We start from the raw sequence: 15,248 nt of genomic DNA, 5'->3' as shown, positions 1-15,248 counted from the left end.
GAGGAGGGTAGGGATGAGTTCTTATCCCAGTCATACAAAGTCTGTCCACCTCTGCTGGCCAAGTGATGGGAGACTTCATGGTGACAATGTTGTTGGTTCAGATAGTATATGCTCCAAGGTGAGCATCATCTATTTCTGTTTATGCTATATACATTAGATTTCAAATCCATTTTCGAGATATGCTACTGCAGTCATGGAGTGTATAATTTGGGGAATACAGAAGCCTAGTGGATGACCTTGCTGACCGGATCAGGTTGAATTTCATTATTATCAATACAAAAAAAAAAAAAAAATGGTGATGGACTTGGGGGCGGCATGGTGGCGCAGTGGTAGCGCTGCTGCCTCGCAGTTGGGAGACCTGGGGACCCGGGTTCGCTTCCCAGGTCCTCCCTGCGTGGAGTTTGCATGTTCTCTCCGTGTCTGCGTGGGTTTCCTCCGGGCGCTCCGGTTTCCTCCCACAGTCCAAAGACATGCAGGTTAGGTGGATTGGCGATTCTAAATTGGCCCTAGTGTGTGCTTGGTGTGTGGGTGTGTTTGTGTGTGTCCTGCGGTGGGTTGGCACCCTGCCCGGGATTGGTTCCTGCCTTGTGCCCTGTGTTGGCTGGGATTGGCTCCAGCAGACCCCCGTGACCCTGTGTTTGGATTCAGCGGGTTGGAAACTGGATGGATGGCTGGTGATGGACTTCAGGAACAGCAAGGCTGCCCTGACTCCGGACTTCATCCAGGCAATAGACGTTGAGGTGATTCAGATACAATGTATAAGTGCCTGGGGTTCATCTGGACACAAACCTGGAGAAGGCTGCAATCACAGAACCACACACAAGTAGGGTCAGAAACAAATGCATTTGTTCAGGCAACTCAAGTCCACTGACTTGCGTGGAAAATATCTACATACTTTATGTTATATTGTGGTGTCTTGAGGCAGTAGAATGAGAACAAGGAATGCCAAGAGACTTTTTGCTCTGGTTTGGCCTGCACTCTCTGCAGGAAGCAGCAGACAGAAGGATGCCAGCTTAGACGCTCGCTCTCATAAACAAGGCCTCATACCCTCTGCATGAGATCCTGATCAAACAGTAGGGCACCTTCAGCACAATGCTAACTCTATCACTATGCTCTAGGAAGTGCTGTCGCAGATTTTTCTCATCAGCTGGCATCAGATGTTACAGATAAACCTTTAGATAAACTATACTTTTGCTATTTTACTACTTTAAACAGATTGTGGATGCATTTACTGGCCTGCCTGCAATGTACTTTGTGTACTTTTTGTTTATCTACTGCTATAACATTGCAATTTCCTCTTAGGATAAACACCTACTTGTATGTCGGTCTATCACACTGTCTAATCACACTGTCCAATCATGAGAGGCATTCAGTTCTATCCAGGTTTGATTCCTGCTTGCCATCAGCATTACCAGAAGAAAGTTACAGCAATCGATGCACAGCTAGAGAAATAGAATTAATCATTCTGACCACTTACCATTTTTATAGAAAAATAAACCTTATTTATTTCATTATTTATAACATAAAAATAGGTTAATAAAAAAAAAAAAGTTATGGTCAGAATACTGCGTGAGAGAACATACAGTATAAAAAAAGATCACTGCTTCCGAAATACACTGCTGTGTTTCAGCAGACGACAAGAAATGTTCACATGAATACAAAGCTAGGAAGCCAAACAATTCTTTACAAATAACCAGGCATTTTGCACATTTACGGTTGCATATACCTGCATACGTTTTATACCAATTTTTAGCACCAGTAATGAAGGTAAGTATGTTTAGTTCTTTTTCTTTATTTTCCCTTTTCAACCCAAAGAAAAAAGTTGCATCGGGCTTCTGGATTTGAATTGTGTCCTTGTGGTCGGGCACAAACAAAGAACTTCTTTCCTAAATTGGGCCCTGCTTTCTTAACCGTCCGTAAAACACATGGTTCACCATGAATCTTGCAGCTGGGTGGAGCAGGGGGTCCGTGGAGCACTGACTTCCAAAATTCTGTTGACTTTCCCCCGATATTACTTTGTTTATCATTAGCTCGTTCACTTCCTTTTCTTTCAGACCTGTCTAAAGGTCCTTCAACATTTGAAGAACGATGTCCCGGTGATGTCAGGAAATAGTGGCTTTCTTTTTCATCTGATTCGTAGTTTATTTCTTTGTCAGTCAGTTCTTCATTTTTGGACAGATTTGTATAAATCCGACTTGCTAGAGTTTTCAAATGCTTGTTTTCTGTCAGACAATCATTTTCAGATTCTAGTGCTCTACTTCTAGTACCCCCTATTTCTTGTGATGGTTCAGTGGAAATTTCAAAGTTCTGATAACTGTTTATATTGGAATTACACTGGGGCATATTTTTGGTATTGACATCATTCAACTTAGGCTTAAAGAAAGCCAGGAGACTGCCATGCTGTCTAGATTTTACTTTAGTATATGAACTTTTAGGCCTCTTTGTAACAGGAGATGGTGCTTCCTGTGCATCTCTTTTTTTTACGAGATTCTCCAAAGTAGGTCTGATATTTTCTCTGACTTCTTCAGCTTCCTGAGACCCTGGAAGTTGGGGCACGTCTTCCACCATTTCTTCTGGTTTTACAGGCTGACCAACTTTAACCAAGAAACGAGACAACTTTTGTTGACGGCCGGCAAATTCTGGCATGTACTTTGTGCAAAGTGATGGGCATTTGGAACTGGCAATAGAGAAACATCGCAGTTCACCACGCACTGGGCAGTGATCTGAACCCTCCACTTCTGGCATAATTTCAGAATCCACAAATTCATTTTCTACAAGATTCCTATTTGCAAATATGTAGTCAATCCGAGTGCCATAATTAGTCTGCCTTGCACCTGTCAAAGTAGACCAACAAGTAAAAGCATTGGGCCTATTGGGGTGGAAAAACCTAAAAGTATCCACAAACTTGCCACCTCCCTCCACTTGGGAACCTGATTTGTTAACTTGTAGATTTCCTTTATCTGATGTTGAATCATCCAGCTCATCCGCTGTATTGACTAATCCAAACAAGAAATTGTTCAGCCATTTTCTACCTGGGTTATCTTCAAAGCTATCCTGAAGAGATTAAGCACAAATGAAAACACTGAATCAGTACAATAATTGTTTTGTTAAATGATCTAAAACTATTGTAAATAAAAGACTAAAAAACATAAAACCTTCATGACACAGTGAAAAAAAAGAAGAAATCAAGCAAATTCACAAAGCATTTTAAAAATTAATATCCTCTGGTGAAAGTTTGGAAGTTTACATACAGTACTACTATGAGCTGCTACAATGATTGTGCTTACTTTATATGACAGCAATACTGTGCTATGTGAAAATTATAATTTTATTTACTATTCAGTGGTAATTTCTAAAAGTTCAAAGAACACATACCAGATCATCAGGATCACAGTGATCAATGGCCTTATGAGAAGTGTTCACATCACCCAGGATGATCACATGGCTATAAAGCACAAAGTATAGTAAAAAAAAAAAGTTAAATCACTGAGAGAAATAACATGCTACATGGCTCTATAAAACATAGAAAATAATGTAAACACAGCTCACTAGATGCTGACAGTTATTCAACTCTGGTTTAGTATTTTTGTATGGAGGCTGATTTATGCTTCAGTAAAATATACTGTATCTTCTGTTTTGGCTGATAAAACTCTGTACATGGTCATTTTAATCATCAGGAATAACACTGTACCTTTAATGGGATGAATTGTTTTAATTCTTCAACCATCTCTATATTTTTTTGGAACCCGACATCAATAAGGTTTTCAAATAAATTTTATTGATCTTACCAGCAATAAGCACATGCGCGCACACACACACTACCAGAATACATTACCAAATATGAACACACTAAGTTACTAAAATTTTATCAGTTAATATTCCAATGAATTCAAACAAAATACTCATGTATAAAAACTACACTATGAAAATAAATATGGCATGCTGAAAATTGACTGATAATACAACTTATTCTGTTTATCAATGCAAACACTTTATATAATATATTTAGCAAAAATTAGCACTACTATAACTCTGACATTGCAGGTAGACATTTTCTAAAAGGTAGTAAAATTGTACAATTTATAAATGGCTATTGTTTTGAAATCTGTAAACATTTATTCTGTATGAATATCTAAATATGATGAAAGAAACAAGGCTCCAGGAAGGAGTTAAAAAAAAAAAAATCATAAAGGAAACATTTGCTCTTAAACCAAAAATCTCACAACCCAAATATACTTGTAGTTACTCTTCTGTGGTACTGATGGGAAGGCAAACTGTCTTGTTTGAGCTACAGAGTTGCAGAACTTCACATCATAAACCAGCAAATGAAAATCAATCAATTATCCACACCCAAAGATTAAGGGAAAAATGCTGGAACCAAAATTCAACATCCTGGACAAGTGTAGTCCAAAACAGAACTGAGTAGCTCAGAACTCCAAATAATAATAACGATATACATGTGTAATATGTTTTGATTTTAAAAATATAACAAATTACAATAAAAAGATTTTAAAGAATATCTAAAAATTGTTGGGTTTATGTTCAAAAATTATATACTTTTATTTTGCAGTTGTATTTTTTGGATTCCACAACTCCAAAATAAAAAATATACATAAATAACCTACTATTTTCAGTAACAGTTAGTGAAGCTAATGGTTTGAGAAGTGCATTGCAACTAGATCCTATAAATGTACCTCCACTGTCCTGGAATGTACCTTTTACATCAAACCCAAATTCAGAAACCCAACGTCAACGTTTTTACCTGTATGCTACCCCATCTTTATAGTTTTTTCAGGGATTTCATCTCACAGTTTCAATCTGCTCATTCACAAAAATGTAAATAGAAAAAGACTTTCATTGAGAATATTACCACATAGAAATGAAGGCTGACATGCGGCAAAAACGTTTGTGCATAGTAATATGCACTTGTGTATAACAATAACAAGAATAACTAATTTGATTGTACACTTCAGCACAGAAACATACATCAGTTTAATTAGCACTGAAAGAAAAACTAAAGTAACATTTTATATAAACTATTAGCTATTTTTTCAAATACAATCTATATGATTTCAATTTAACTTTGCTCAAATTCTCAACTGAAAAGACGAATATAACCTTAAAGTAATGGAAAATTAAATATGCATACTGAACACTAAGCGTATACTAGCTGTAAAAAAGGCTAAAAAAAGGCTGACAGCCAAAGAATCAACAAAGACCTCAGCATTAACGTTTGCAGTGCACCATGCAATGCATATGTGTATTATATGCCATTTGGTTTGGGAATCATAAAAAAAAAAAAAGTGTTAATGTTTGTGATGTGCCATCTATTGGAATGATAAATGCAATGCATTTTATTACTAAAAATGTTTGTGATGCACAATCTTTTAGAATGACAGGAACACAGCATCCGGACAGTCAAACACTTAATCCAAGCCAGCTTTGTGAGGGCCATAATCCCGACAGAACAGAAATGGCCCCACACAAGCACAAGCACCCACCCACCCACAATTACTCACTCTGCAACCAACTCAGAGTTGCCAATCCACCTACAGCAGTTTAAAATTAGACACCAACTTGTGTTTTTTTTCAACCAAACAAAATAATGGAGATAACGTATTCTGGTCTTTCAAAAAGCAACTCTACTATTTTTACTAGGGGCAATCTAATTTTTTTTTATCCCCATGATGCTTGTAACGGACAGTCCCCTATATATTCAAGTAGCCAGAGTTCTCTTGTCTTCAAAGTAACAATACTCTGACTTTTTATGCAGCTATTCTAAGGCAGCCATCCTCCTTGCTGTGTTTCATCCAAGCAGTTCAGTGCAAACAGTCCTACATAAACTCTACGCAAACATTAGGTATCTCTCTTCTAAGCAGTGATGCTCCTCACCATTTTCCTACAACCACCCTAAAGCCTTGTTTTTTATCCCAAGGAACTTAGAGCAAACAGTCGCATAACCATCATTACAGATCACTGCAAAAGGGCCTTCTGATTGCACAGTGACATTCTCATTGAGCAATCAAGTCTGGAATGGTATTCTGTGACTTGTCACAGGTCATATTTCAGTCAATCAAAAAAAAAAAACAAAACATAAGCATAATCTTTACATGGTAAAATGTTAAATTTAAAAGTGTTTATTTACCATCACTCCAAGCAGGCCTTATCATTATCCATCTATTATTTATTAATTAAATTGCAAAATCAAAACATTGTCTGCACATTTCTTTATAAATACCTTGTGTTTAATGATATTCACCATGAATCACCCCTCTTTTTGGACCAAAATTTAACAATAGAAATATAGACTCATCTGATCTCAGACCAGTTATATACTGATTCCTTATAAATATGCTGTCTTTTGAATTGCTATCAGATACTTAATGTGTACTAAATGCATGTGCAAAGAGTGTCTTTGAAAGGTGTTACTTTTTAACCCTGCTATTACTGTGTGTTCTGTAAATTCCCCATTTATACTCTGCCCAGCACTCCTTTTCATAAAATGTTGGCAAGGGAGCAGGGACCACCAGAACCAGGTCAATCATACATAAATATTACAGTTTATTGATGTACTATATATGGAAACCATAAGCAAATTACTTCTAGAAACTATTGTTGAACTCATCGTTAATTTCTAGTACAGTTATATTACCCCATCTAGTTAACTACATAGGAGGGAGTACCTTTTCAAGACACTCTGTTAACTAATTACTACCTAAATGAGCAAGCAAGAATTCAGCATATTAAACCACACCGTAGATCTTATTAAATTTTTTTATGCTGTAAAGAGGATTTCCCTGGACAATACCCTTTTCTCTTCTAGGATCAAGTTATAACTTCAAAAGATTTTAATTGAAAATGTTGTTTGTAGGTTTACCAGATTCTATGGAATATCCATCCATTCTATGGAATATTCAAGCTGATATTCTAGGTCTGCATTAAAAAGTATATTTTGCCTACTGCATAATACATATGATGAAAAGAGACTTTTTAAAGAATTATGAAAAATGATTTTTACAGAAAAAACTTGTTATATATAAAACAGCGCTTTGCCTAAACCAAGTTACAAAAATTCTCAAGTAGCAAAACAAAATCTACCTGCCAGTTTTCAGGATTGCTTCAGCACGGATTTGCAGAAGTTGGTAGAAACGTAACTTAAAGAGCTTACGTTCTGGTTTTTCTGGGTCAGCACGTGGACAATATACATTAATGACTGTCAGAACCTCTTCTCTGTCACCAGAGCACCTACGATGATAAAAGGAGGTATATACTCCATTGACTTTCCTAATATAATATTCGTCACTGCTTCTGCTAATACAAATTATTTAATATAATTAAAAACCAATAAAAACTAGCTGAACTAGATATAGTATAAATGCCATAAATCATAAATGATATAAAAAATGTTATGTGAAAAAAATCATCTATTTTTTTTGAACCTACAGTGCATCCGGAAAGTATTCACAGCGCATCACTTTTTCCACCTTTTTGTTATGTTACAGCCTTATTCCAAAATGGATTAAATTCATTTTTTTCCTCAGAATTCTACACACAACACCCCATAATGACAACGTGAAAAAAGTTTACTTGAGGTTTTTGCAAATTTATTAAAAATAAAAAAACTGAGAAATCACATGTACATAAGTATTCACAGCCTTTGCTCAATACTTTGTCGATGCACCTTTGGCAGCAATTACAGCCTCAAGTCTTATTGAATATGATGCCACAAGCTTGGCATACCTATCCTTGGCCAGTTTCGCCCATTCCTCTTTGCAGCACCTCTCAAGCTCCATCAGGTTGGATGGGGAGCGTCAGTGCACAGCCATTTTAAGATCTCTCCAGAAATGTTCAATCGGATTCAAGTCTGGGCTCTGGCTGGGCCACTCAAGGACATTCACAGAGTTGTCCTGAAGCCACTCCTTTGATACTTGGCTGTGTGCTTAGGGTTGTTGTCCTGCTGAATGATGAGCCATCGCTCCAGTCTGAGGTCAAGAGCGCTCTGGAGCAGGTTTACATCCAGGATGCCTCTGTACATTGCTGCAGTCATCTTTCCCTTTATCCTGACTAGTCTCCCAGTCCCTGCCGCTGAAAAACATCCCCACAGCATGATGCTGCCACCACCATGCTTCACTGTAGGGATGATGCCAGGTTTCCTCCAAACGTGACGCCTGGCATTCACACCAAAGAGTTCAATCTTTGTCTCATCAGACCAGAGAATTTTCTTTCTCATGGACTGAGAGTCCTTCAGGTGCCTTTTGGTAAACTCCAGGCGGGCTGCCATGTGCCTTTTACCAAGGAGTGGCTTCCGTCTGGCCACTCTACCATACAGGCCTGATTGGTGGATTGCTGCAGAGATGGTTGTCCTTCTGGAAGGTTCTCCTCTCTCCACAGAGGACCTCTGACAGAGTGACCATCGGGTTCTTGGTCACCTCCCTGACTAAGGCCCTTCTCCCCCGATTGCTCAGTTTAGATGGCCGGCCAGCTCTAGGAAGAGTCCTGGTGGTTTCGAACTTCTTCCACTTACGGATGATGGAGGCCACTGTGCTCATTGGGACCTTCAAAGCAGCAGAAATATTTCTGTAACCTTCCCCAGAAATGTGCCTCGAGACAATCCTGTCTCGGAGGTCTACAGACAATTCCTTTGACTTCATGCTTAGTTTGTGCTCTGACATGAACTGTCGACTGTGGGACCTTATATAGACAGGTGTGTGCCTTTCCAAATCATGTCCAGTCAACTGAGTGTACCACAGGTGGACTCCAATTAAGCTGCAGAAACATCTCAAGGATGATCAGGGGAAACAGGATGCACCTAAGCTCAATTTCGAGCTTCACAGCAAAGGCTGTGAATACTTATGTACAAGTGCTTTCTCAGTTTTTTTATTTTTAATAAATTTGCAAAAACCTCAAGTAAACTTTTTTCACGTTGTCATTATGGGGTGTTGTGTGTAGAATTCTGAGGAAAAAAAATTAATTTAATCCATTTTGGAATAAGGATGTAACATAACAAAATGTGGAAAAAGTGATGAGCTGTAAATACTTTCCGGATGCATTGTATCTTTTTCAACAATGGAGTTGTTTATACCAGTAATCAGATGTAAGGAAATCTAATTCTCAGTGGACCACCAGAAGGCTTCCAGCTTAACATAAAAGCATTGAGCAAGTGTTTAACTCTTAATGTTCATTACCTTCAATGAATTAACAAGCTGAGCATTTTCTATATTTATCTTTATTATAAACACAATCAGACAAATTGCCAAGTACACATATGATTAGATTCAAATAAATGAAGCAAATAATTAAATTTGGTGAAACAAATGACTACATTAAACTAGAAACTACATTTTGTTTGTAATGACATTTTAAAAGGCACATGCAACTTAAAGATGCTGGGCAGCAAAATTTCAAGTAAAATAAAAATTACTCTAAATAGCAGTGCATAGAGCATATGAGTTCACCAAGCTAATTTAGTCATTGTTTTTAACAAGTTATTTCAGGCTTTTTCCAAAATATGTACAGTAATCCCTCACTTATCGCGGGAGATAGGTTCCAAGGCCGACCGCGATAACTAAATTTCCGCGAAGTAGGGACACCATATTTATTTAATTATTTAACGTGTATTTGGACGCTTTTAAACCCTCCCTGTATTGTTTACAACCCACCCTTTACTCTATTAATAACAGGGACAACTGCTAAGCAATATGAAATGGGTAGATAAGTTTACACTTACTGTATAGCGAAGTACACGTAGCTATATATGACGTGATGATGGTGATGAATATGCTGCGCAGTAAAAATGATGACGATGAAGGTGATAATCCCCTGAATGCAGTAGCAAGAGCACGTTATTGCTGAATGAGTGAGATGAGACTTCCTGGTTAATGCAGCACTCCGTCGCTAAGCCAATCAGCAGCACACAGGAACTTAACTGCGTGCTCTGATTGGGTAGCTTCTTAGCCATCTGCCAATAGCATCTCTTGTATGAAATCAACTGGGCAAACCAACTGAGGAAGCAAATACCAGAAGTAAAAAGACCCATTGTCCGCAGAAACCCGCGAAGCAGCGAAAAATCCGCGTTATATATTTAGATATGCTTACATATAAAATCCGCAAAGTCGTGAATCCGCGAAAAGTAAACCGCGAAGTAGTGAGGGATTACTGTAATATTAAATTTATGGTCTCTTGGGATTAGGTGTTGCAAGCAATTGTTTTAAATGCACATAAATTATCTAAATAAAAACATAACTAAGAATGTATTATTTTTCTACAATCTTTACGCAATATCACTGGTATGTAAGATTGGGGACACATTTCTAGTCTGTTTGACCCTTTTAATATGAAGGAGGGGGTCAGGAGGACCCAATTCAAGAGTTAATTTTGCTTACGTAATCTTGTGTTGAGTAATGACAGCACGTCCCTCGTTGTCTAGTTGCTGTAATTCTTCATCAGAAAACTCTGTTCTGTCTCCATAACATCCCACTGTTTCTCCCTTACTGGATAACAAGCCTGTCAGCCCTTCCTCAGCAACAAAAGGTATTGCACTGTTTTTGCAAAATGTTGCCACCCCTTAAAAAAAATTAAGCACTTCATTATTAAAAGTAAAATTAATTATTTGACTTCTGCCCAAATTAAAGTAGTTCTGCAAAGAAGAGTGGGCTACAATTTTTCAACAGCAATGTGGAAAACTGATATCAAATTATATTAAGCATTTAGTTGTAAAAATTGCTGCAAATAAGTATTGGCAGTATGGGGGGAAATTACTTTTTCACATGGGCAGTATGGGTGTTGGATATAACTTTGTTCCTTGAATAAATAAAGTAATGATTTAAATCTGCATTAAATGTTCACTCAGATCATTTTTTTGACTACTGCATTTTGTCTGAAGGTCTGAGGCATTCATTGAGTAAAATATGTAAAAACAGAGGATATTGGGAAGAAGCAAATACCTAAATATGTGAAATAATCAAGAAAATTGGTTTAGTTAAAGATCCCTTTTGTCAAGGAGGTTGTTTGTAATAAAAATGAAAGAAATCATGAGTAACACCAAAAGTAGCAAAAATAAGTGACCAAATCCTAACAGACAAAAAATGTAATGCAACAATAGAAAACTGGCAATGGAAACAACCAACAAAAATAAGAAAACAGTAAACAATAATATGTAAAGGAAAAAATAGTAACATGACCTCAATGAATACATGAATATATTAAACTCTTCTCATTGGTGGATAGGCAAAACACAATTTAGTATTGCTTTACTTACTTAAACATTAACATTTACATCTTTTTTATTTCTTGTTATTTATACCATGTTAGGATTACCTTTAACCCTCTTATAGATCATGTTTAGTGGAGCAGCCTCCAACCTACTCATGAAAAGGACCCAGTGGCCATGGTGTAGAAGAAGAATGAAAGGCTGGGCTCAAGCAACTGGAATGGCAGGATAAATTGAAATAGTGCTCCCTTACTGCTCCAACTCACCAGAATATCCACTCCGCCCACGGCTGAAGCTGAAGTAAGAATTATAACCTTCAACAATTGCTGTACGCTCATCAAGCAGGTCTCCTGGAAATACAAAAAGATATTTCAGAAGTCCAACCATAAAAGTAAACACTGTGTAATTTCACCTATGCATAAATTTGAATCTTGTTAAAAACTTGTATTCAAAGCATCCCTCATCAATTTATTTTCCAAACCTATGGAAAAAAAAAATCTAATTATGGTGACAGCATCAGTCACAAGGCAGGAACAAATCTTGGATAGGAGGTCAGTCAATTGCAAGGCACAATTATGCACAAATCCATACTCACTTCCACAAATCAGACTAGTCAATCTGCATGTCTTGGGAATGTGGAAGGATGTCAAAGTACCCACAGAAAACCCAGCCATGCACATAGAAAGTCCAGGACTATGAAGCTGTCAAGCACTAACTGCTGCATCAATATGCTAGTTAAATTAACACCTTTATAGAGTAATAGAGACGCAAAAATCTGTAATGATACACCTACTAATATTACCTACTTCCTACTAATATTACAGAAATCTAATCAAACTCAACATTTAAATTAAGATGAAGGTTTGTTAATTAAAAAGTACACGGTTTACTTTCAACTCCTGGTGAAACTCCTCTTATATCACAATTTTAACTTCAATGAGATCTTTAGTAAGGCCAGATCTAACATTAACACTTTGGCAAACGTTCTAAAATTATAAAGATTTGACTGTATCTTTTAGCATTGTTTGTGTATATAGTTAGGGGCAGGATGATGAACCGGCTAAACACAAAATTATTCACTTTAGACCCAAATGTAGTCTTACATTTTTCAAAAATCATTCTTATTGACATAATTATTTATATTTATAACAATATTGTATCCATCACTAGATACAATTTTGCTATACCTGTTAAATTATTCTACCTTCTTAACCCACACTCATGGCTGTGGGGACCAGAGCATAAGCTAGTGCTACTGGGCACAATGCAGGAAGGAATTTTGTCCACTAGAAACGCTCACTCATACAGGAACAGTTTAGCATTTCTGTTGATCAACCATATACAGTATGTCTTCGTGCTACAGAAGGGAAATGAAATATCGAGAGACAACTCCACACAGATACAGAAATAACATTCCAAATGACTGGGCTGAGTCTCAAATATGGCATCTTTCATCACTGAGTTCCCACAATATATTCCAATTTCATTTAAAATTTTAAAGTATACTAAGAAAGGTTGTATTGAATCATACAAGGTTCATCTATTATTTTGTTAATAAGTTAAGGATTATGGGGATTGAAGCCTTTCCTGGCAGCACTGGGTGCAAGGTAGGAATGAATCCTGGAAATGGCAATGGTCCACTGCAGGACACATAACCACACTAATTAATATGCAGTGAAATTAAAATCAACAGACAGAAACATTCTAGAAACATTGGATGCAAGGCTGAAAAAAAAAATACGAATGAGATCCCTTTCCAACAAGGCACACACCACACACACTCACGCCAAGGCAATTTAGATGAAAAGTAACTTAACAAGAATGCCTTCTAGATGTGGGAGAAAGCCGGATAAAACCATCAAAAAGACATCAGTTCCATATAGCTTAGCACATGCAAGTAAGAATTTCACTGTACTCTGCACCTATTAACTGCAAAAGAGCAATTGCAATGTCAAATAAACATTGGCTGAGAAAAAAAAAAAAAAAGGTCCACAGATTTTTCTTTTTCAATATCAGTCTCTACTTTTAGGAACATTACATTAAGTATTTATAGCAAAATATATACTGGTAAAGTGGAAGTATGGAAGTACAGTAAAGTGGAAACTGAAGATCATGCATGGTCAATCGTGTTGGACAAAATATAATTTCACAGGATTAAAACATACATAACCGAGACTTTCACCAAAACAGTTACTCAAAACTGAAAAGCATCATACATCCACTTTTCCTGTTATTTCGGTTTTAGGGTCTCCACTGGTTGCTGATTATCTGGTCAGCATCGGACATAAAAGTGGAAAACAACCCTGCAACTGACACTTTGAAAAAACACTTCTGAAAGACCCTATTATTTTAAATTATATTAAATCTAAATATTCTCTAAGGTAAGGCAAAGAGAAGAGTTTAAAAAAAAAAAAAAGTGCGAAAAAATCCCCTCGTCTCCATAACGTACTCAGCTAAAGGGGTGTTTTGAATTTAGAATACTGGTCATTTTCCATAACCAGAGGCAATGATATAAATAACGAATAACGAAAAGGCATGTAATTTACAATGATGTTATGTGCACACATACAGTTTATACTCCCGCTTTATTTGAGGATTTTTCTTTCTCATTTCAAAAACAGATTAACTCAAATTGTCACTAAAACCTGCAAAACTGGAAACGTAATTGTCACTAAAACCTGCAAAACTGGAAACGTAAAGTGATAAGTTAATGTGATGAGATAATGCACTAATTCACGGAAAATGACTGGGGTTGCCTCCAGCACGTGCAGGTTTTTTTTTTTTCCATAGTTAGGACTTTTATGTTGAACGAGTCAACATATACTGTACAAAGTTTCGTTTTTCAGAATACAAGCATTAACCTATGCCTTGTATCCTAGCGAAAACCGACTAGTTCGTCACCAGATTAACAGAGCGCCATCGTGATTAGTGTGCCAGGATGGTGTTCGTTAATTCCAATAGTATGCCTAACAGAGCTCGATTTGTCCTCCATCCGTTAAATAATTATTATAAATCCAACTTCAACCTCAGCTATTTGTTTTCATCTGCAAATATCTGATCCACGTGTTCAACTACTACAAAAATGTTGTCTACCGCTTTTACGAGGAGAGAATAATGGCTCAGAAAAACACAGATGTGCTACATTATTTAGTATGCAGAAAAAGGGCTGACCCTCAGATCCATTATATCAATTCCCACAAGTTACTTTGCGATATATATATATATATTATATATATATATATATCTCGCAGTACTTAATGACACGCCTATTATTTATATATGCATGTAGTAATAACTGATTTTTCGCTTTATGGAGCATAGACGCTCTGTTTGAGAAATTGCTTTACTAGGCATATACACAAGTATACGGAAAAGAATATTCATATAAAAAATGACAACGCTAACAGAGACCGAGGGGTGTTTTTACAGCTATGCGCATATGAATGTTATTTCCCCTCTCTTACTAGTCACTTTTGTTTCCTGCAGACAAATGATATCAGCATTCAGAGAATCCAGCATCTGCTGAAAACGACCCCGGAACGTCCGAATCCCGTTAATGTTCCAGCTTACAATCTTCATTGCATATAAATAAAGGCTTCACACCCCCCAACAAATAGCAGTCGCAAAGCAACACCGAAAACAAAAAAGCGGGTCTGTCAGAGCACAGTTCGCGCTTCGTCGCATATCTTCTACGTCACCGCAGCCCACAGACGTCACTCAACGCACTTCGTGACGTTTAGAAAAGATTTGATTGGCTTCTCAGTGTGAGCTGCGCTGCAGAAGACAACTACAGGTATTAAAACCTCAGACAGACAGATGTGGGCATTCTTAATAAAGTCTTTTTAAAAAGTAACGCATTAGCAAGATAATCACCTAACGTTTTATGTTTTAAAACGTACGGGGAATGTTGTTTTCAGAGTGTTAATACACTTATTGAGATACTGTTTTTCAGAATTTTCACCGATTACAGTATTATTTTAGCAATAAAAATACACAGGTGTTGTAGAAGGTCTCAGGTATTAGATCGTAAAAAATATCA

The 15,248-nt window shown here is 37.0% G+C and overlaps 1 protein-coding gene across 2 annotated transcripts; it reads right to left on the bottom strand.

Moving 5' to 3' along the window:
* Positions 1–1,776: 1,776 nt before the first annotated feature.
* On the bottom strand, positions 1,777–14,911 carry apex2 (APEX nuclease (apurinic/apyrimidinic endonuclease) 2). 2 transcript variants are annotated; one of them, XM_028813256.2, is made up of 6 exons: positions 14,674–14,911; positions 11,476–11,559; positions 10,383–10,563; positions 7,099–7,245; positions 3,376–3,445; positions 1,777–3,054 (listed from the first exon to the last, which is right to left on the bottom strand). In XM_028813256.2, the coding sequence occupies exons 1-6, from the start codon at positions 14,786–14,788 to the stop codon at positions 1,792–1,794; spliced, it is 1,860 nt and encodes a 619-aa protein (XP_028669089.1). In that variant the 5' UTR covers positions 14,789–14,911; the 3' UTR covers positions 1,777–1,791. The 2 variants fall into 2 exon arrangements, with proteins under 2 accessions (XP_028669089.1, XP_051789940.1); XM_051933980.1 differs by lacking the exon at positions 7,099–7,245.
* Positions 14,912–15,248: the final 337 nt, after the last annotated feature.

Source organism: Erpetoichthys calabaricus, chromosome 11, assembly GCF_900747795.2.
Source record: "Erpetoichthys calabaricus chromosome 11, fErpCal1.3, whole genome shotgun sequence".
NCBI lineage: Eukaryota > Metazoa > Chordata > Cladistia > Polypteriformes > Polypteridae > Erpetoichthys > Erpetoichthys calabaricus.
The sequence above is the reverse complement of the archived record's forward strand: the minus strand, read 5'-3'. Positions and strand labels throughout refer to the sequence as shown.

What these genes read in the sequence shown, in the direction of transcription:
- apex2 (XM_028813256.2), bottom strand. Translation starts at nt 14,788, where the DNA reads ATGAAGATTGTAAGCTGGAACATTAACGGGATTCGGACGTTCCGGGGT. An exon ending in GCAGGAAACAAAAGTGACTA is followed by an intron (nt 11,560 to 14,673) that starts GTAAGAGAGGGG and finishes TTGTATTTCCAG; the next exon opens with GAGACCTGCTTGATGAGCGT. An exon ending in TGGGCGGAGTGGATATTCTG is followed by an intron (nt 10,564 to 11,475) that starts GTGAGTTGGAGC and finishes ATTTTTTTTAAG; the next exon opens with GGGTGGCAACATTTTGCAAA.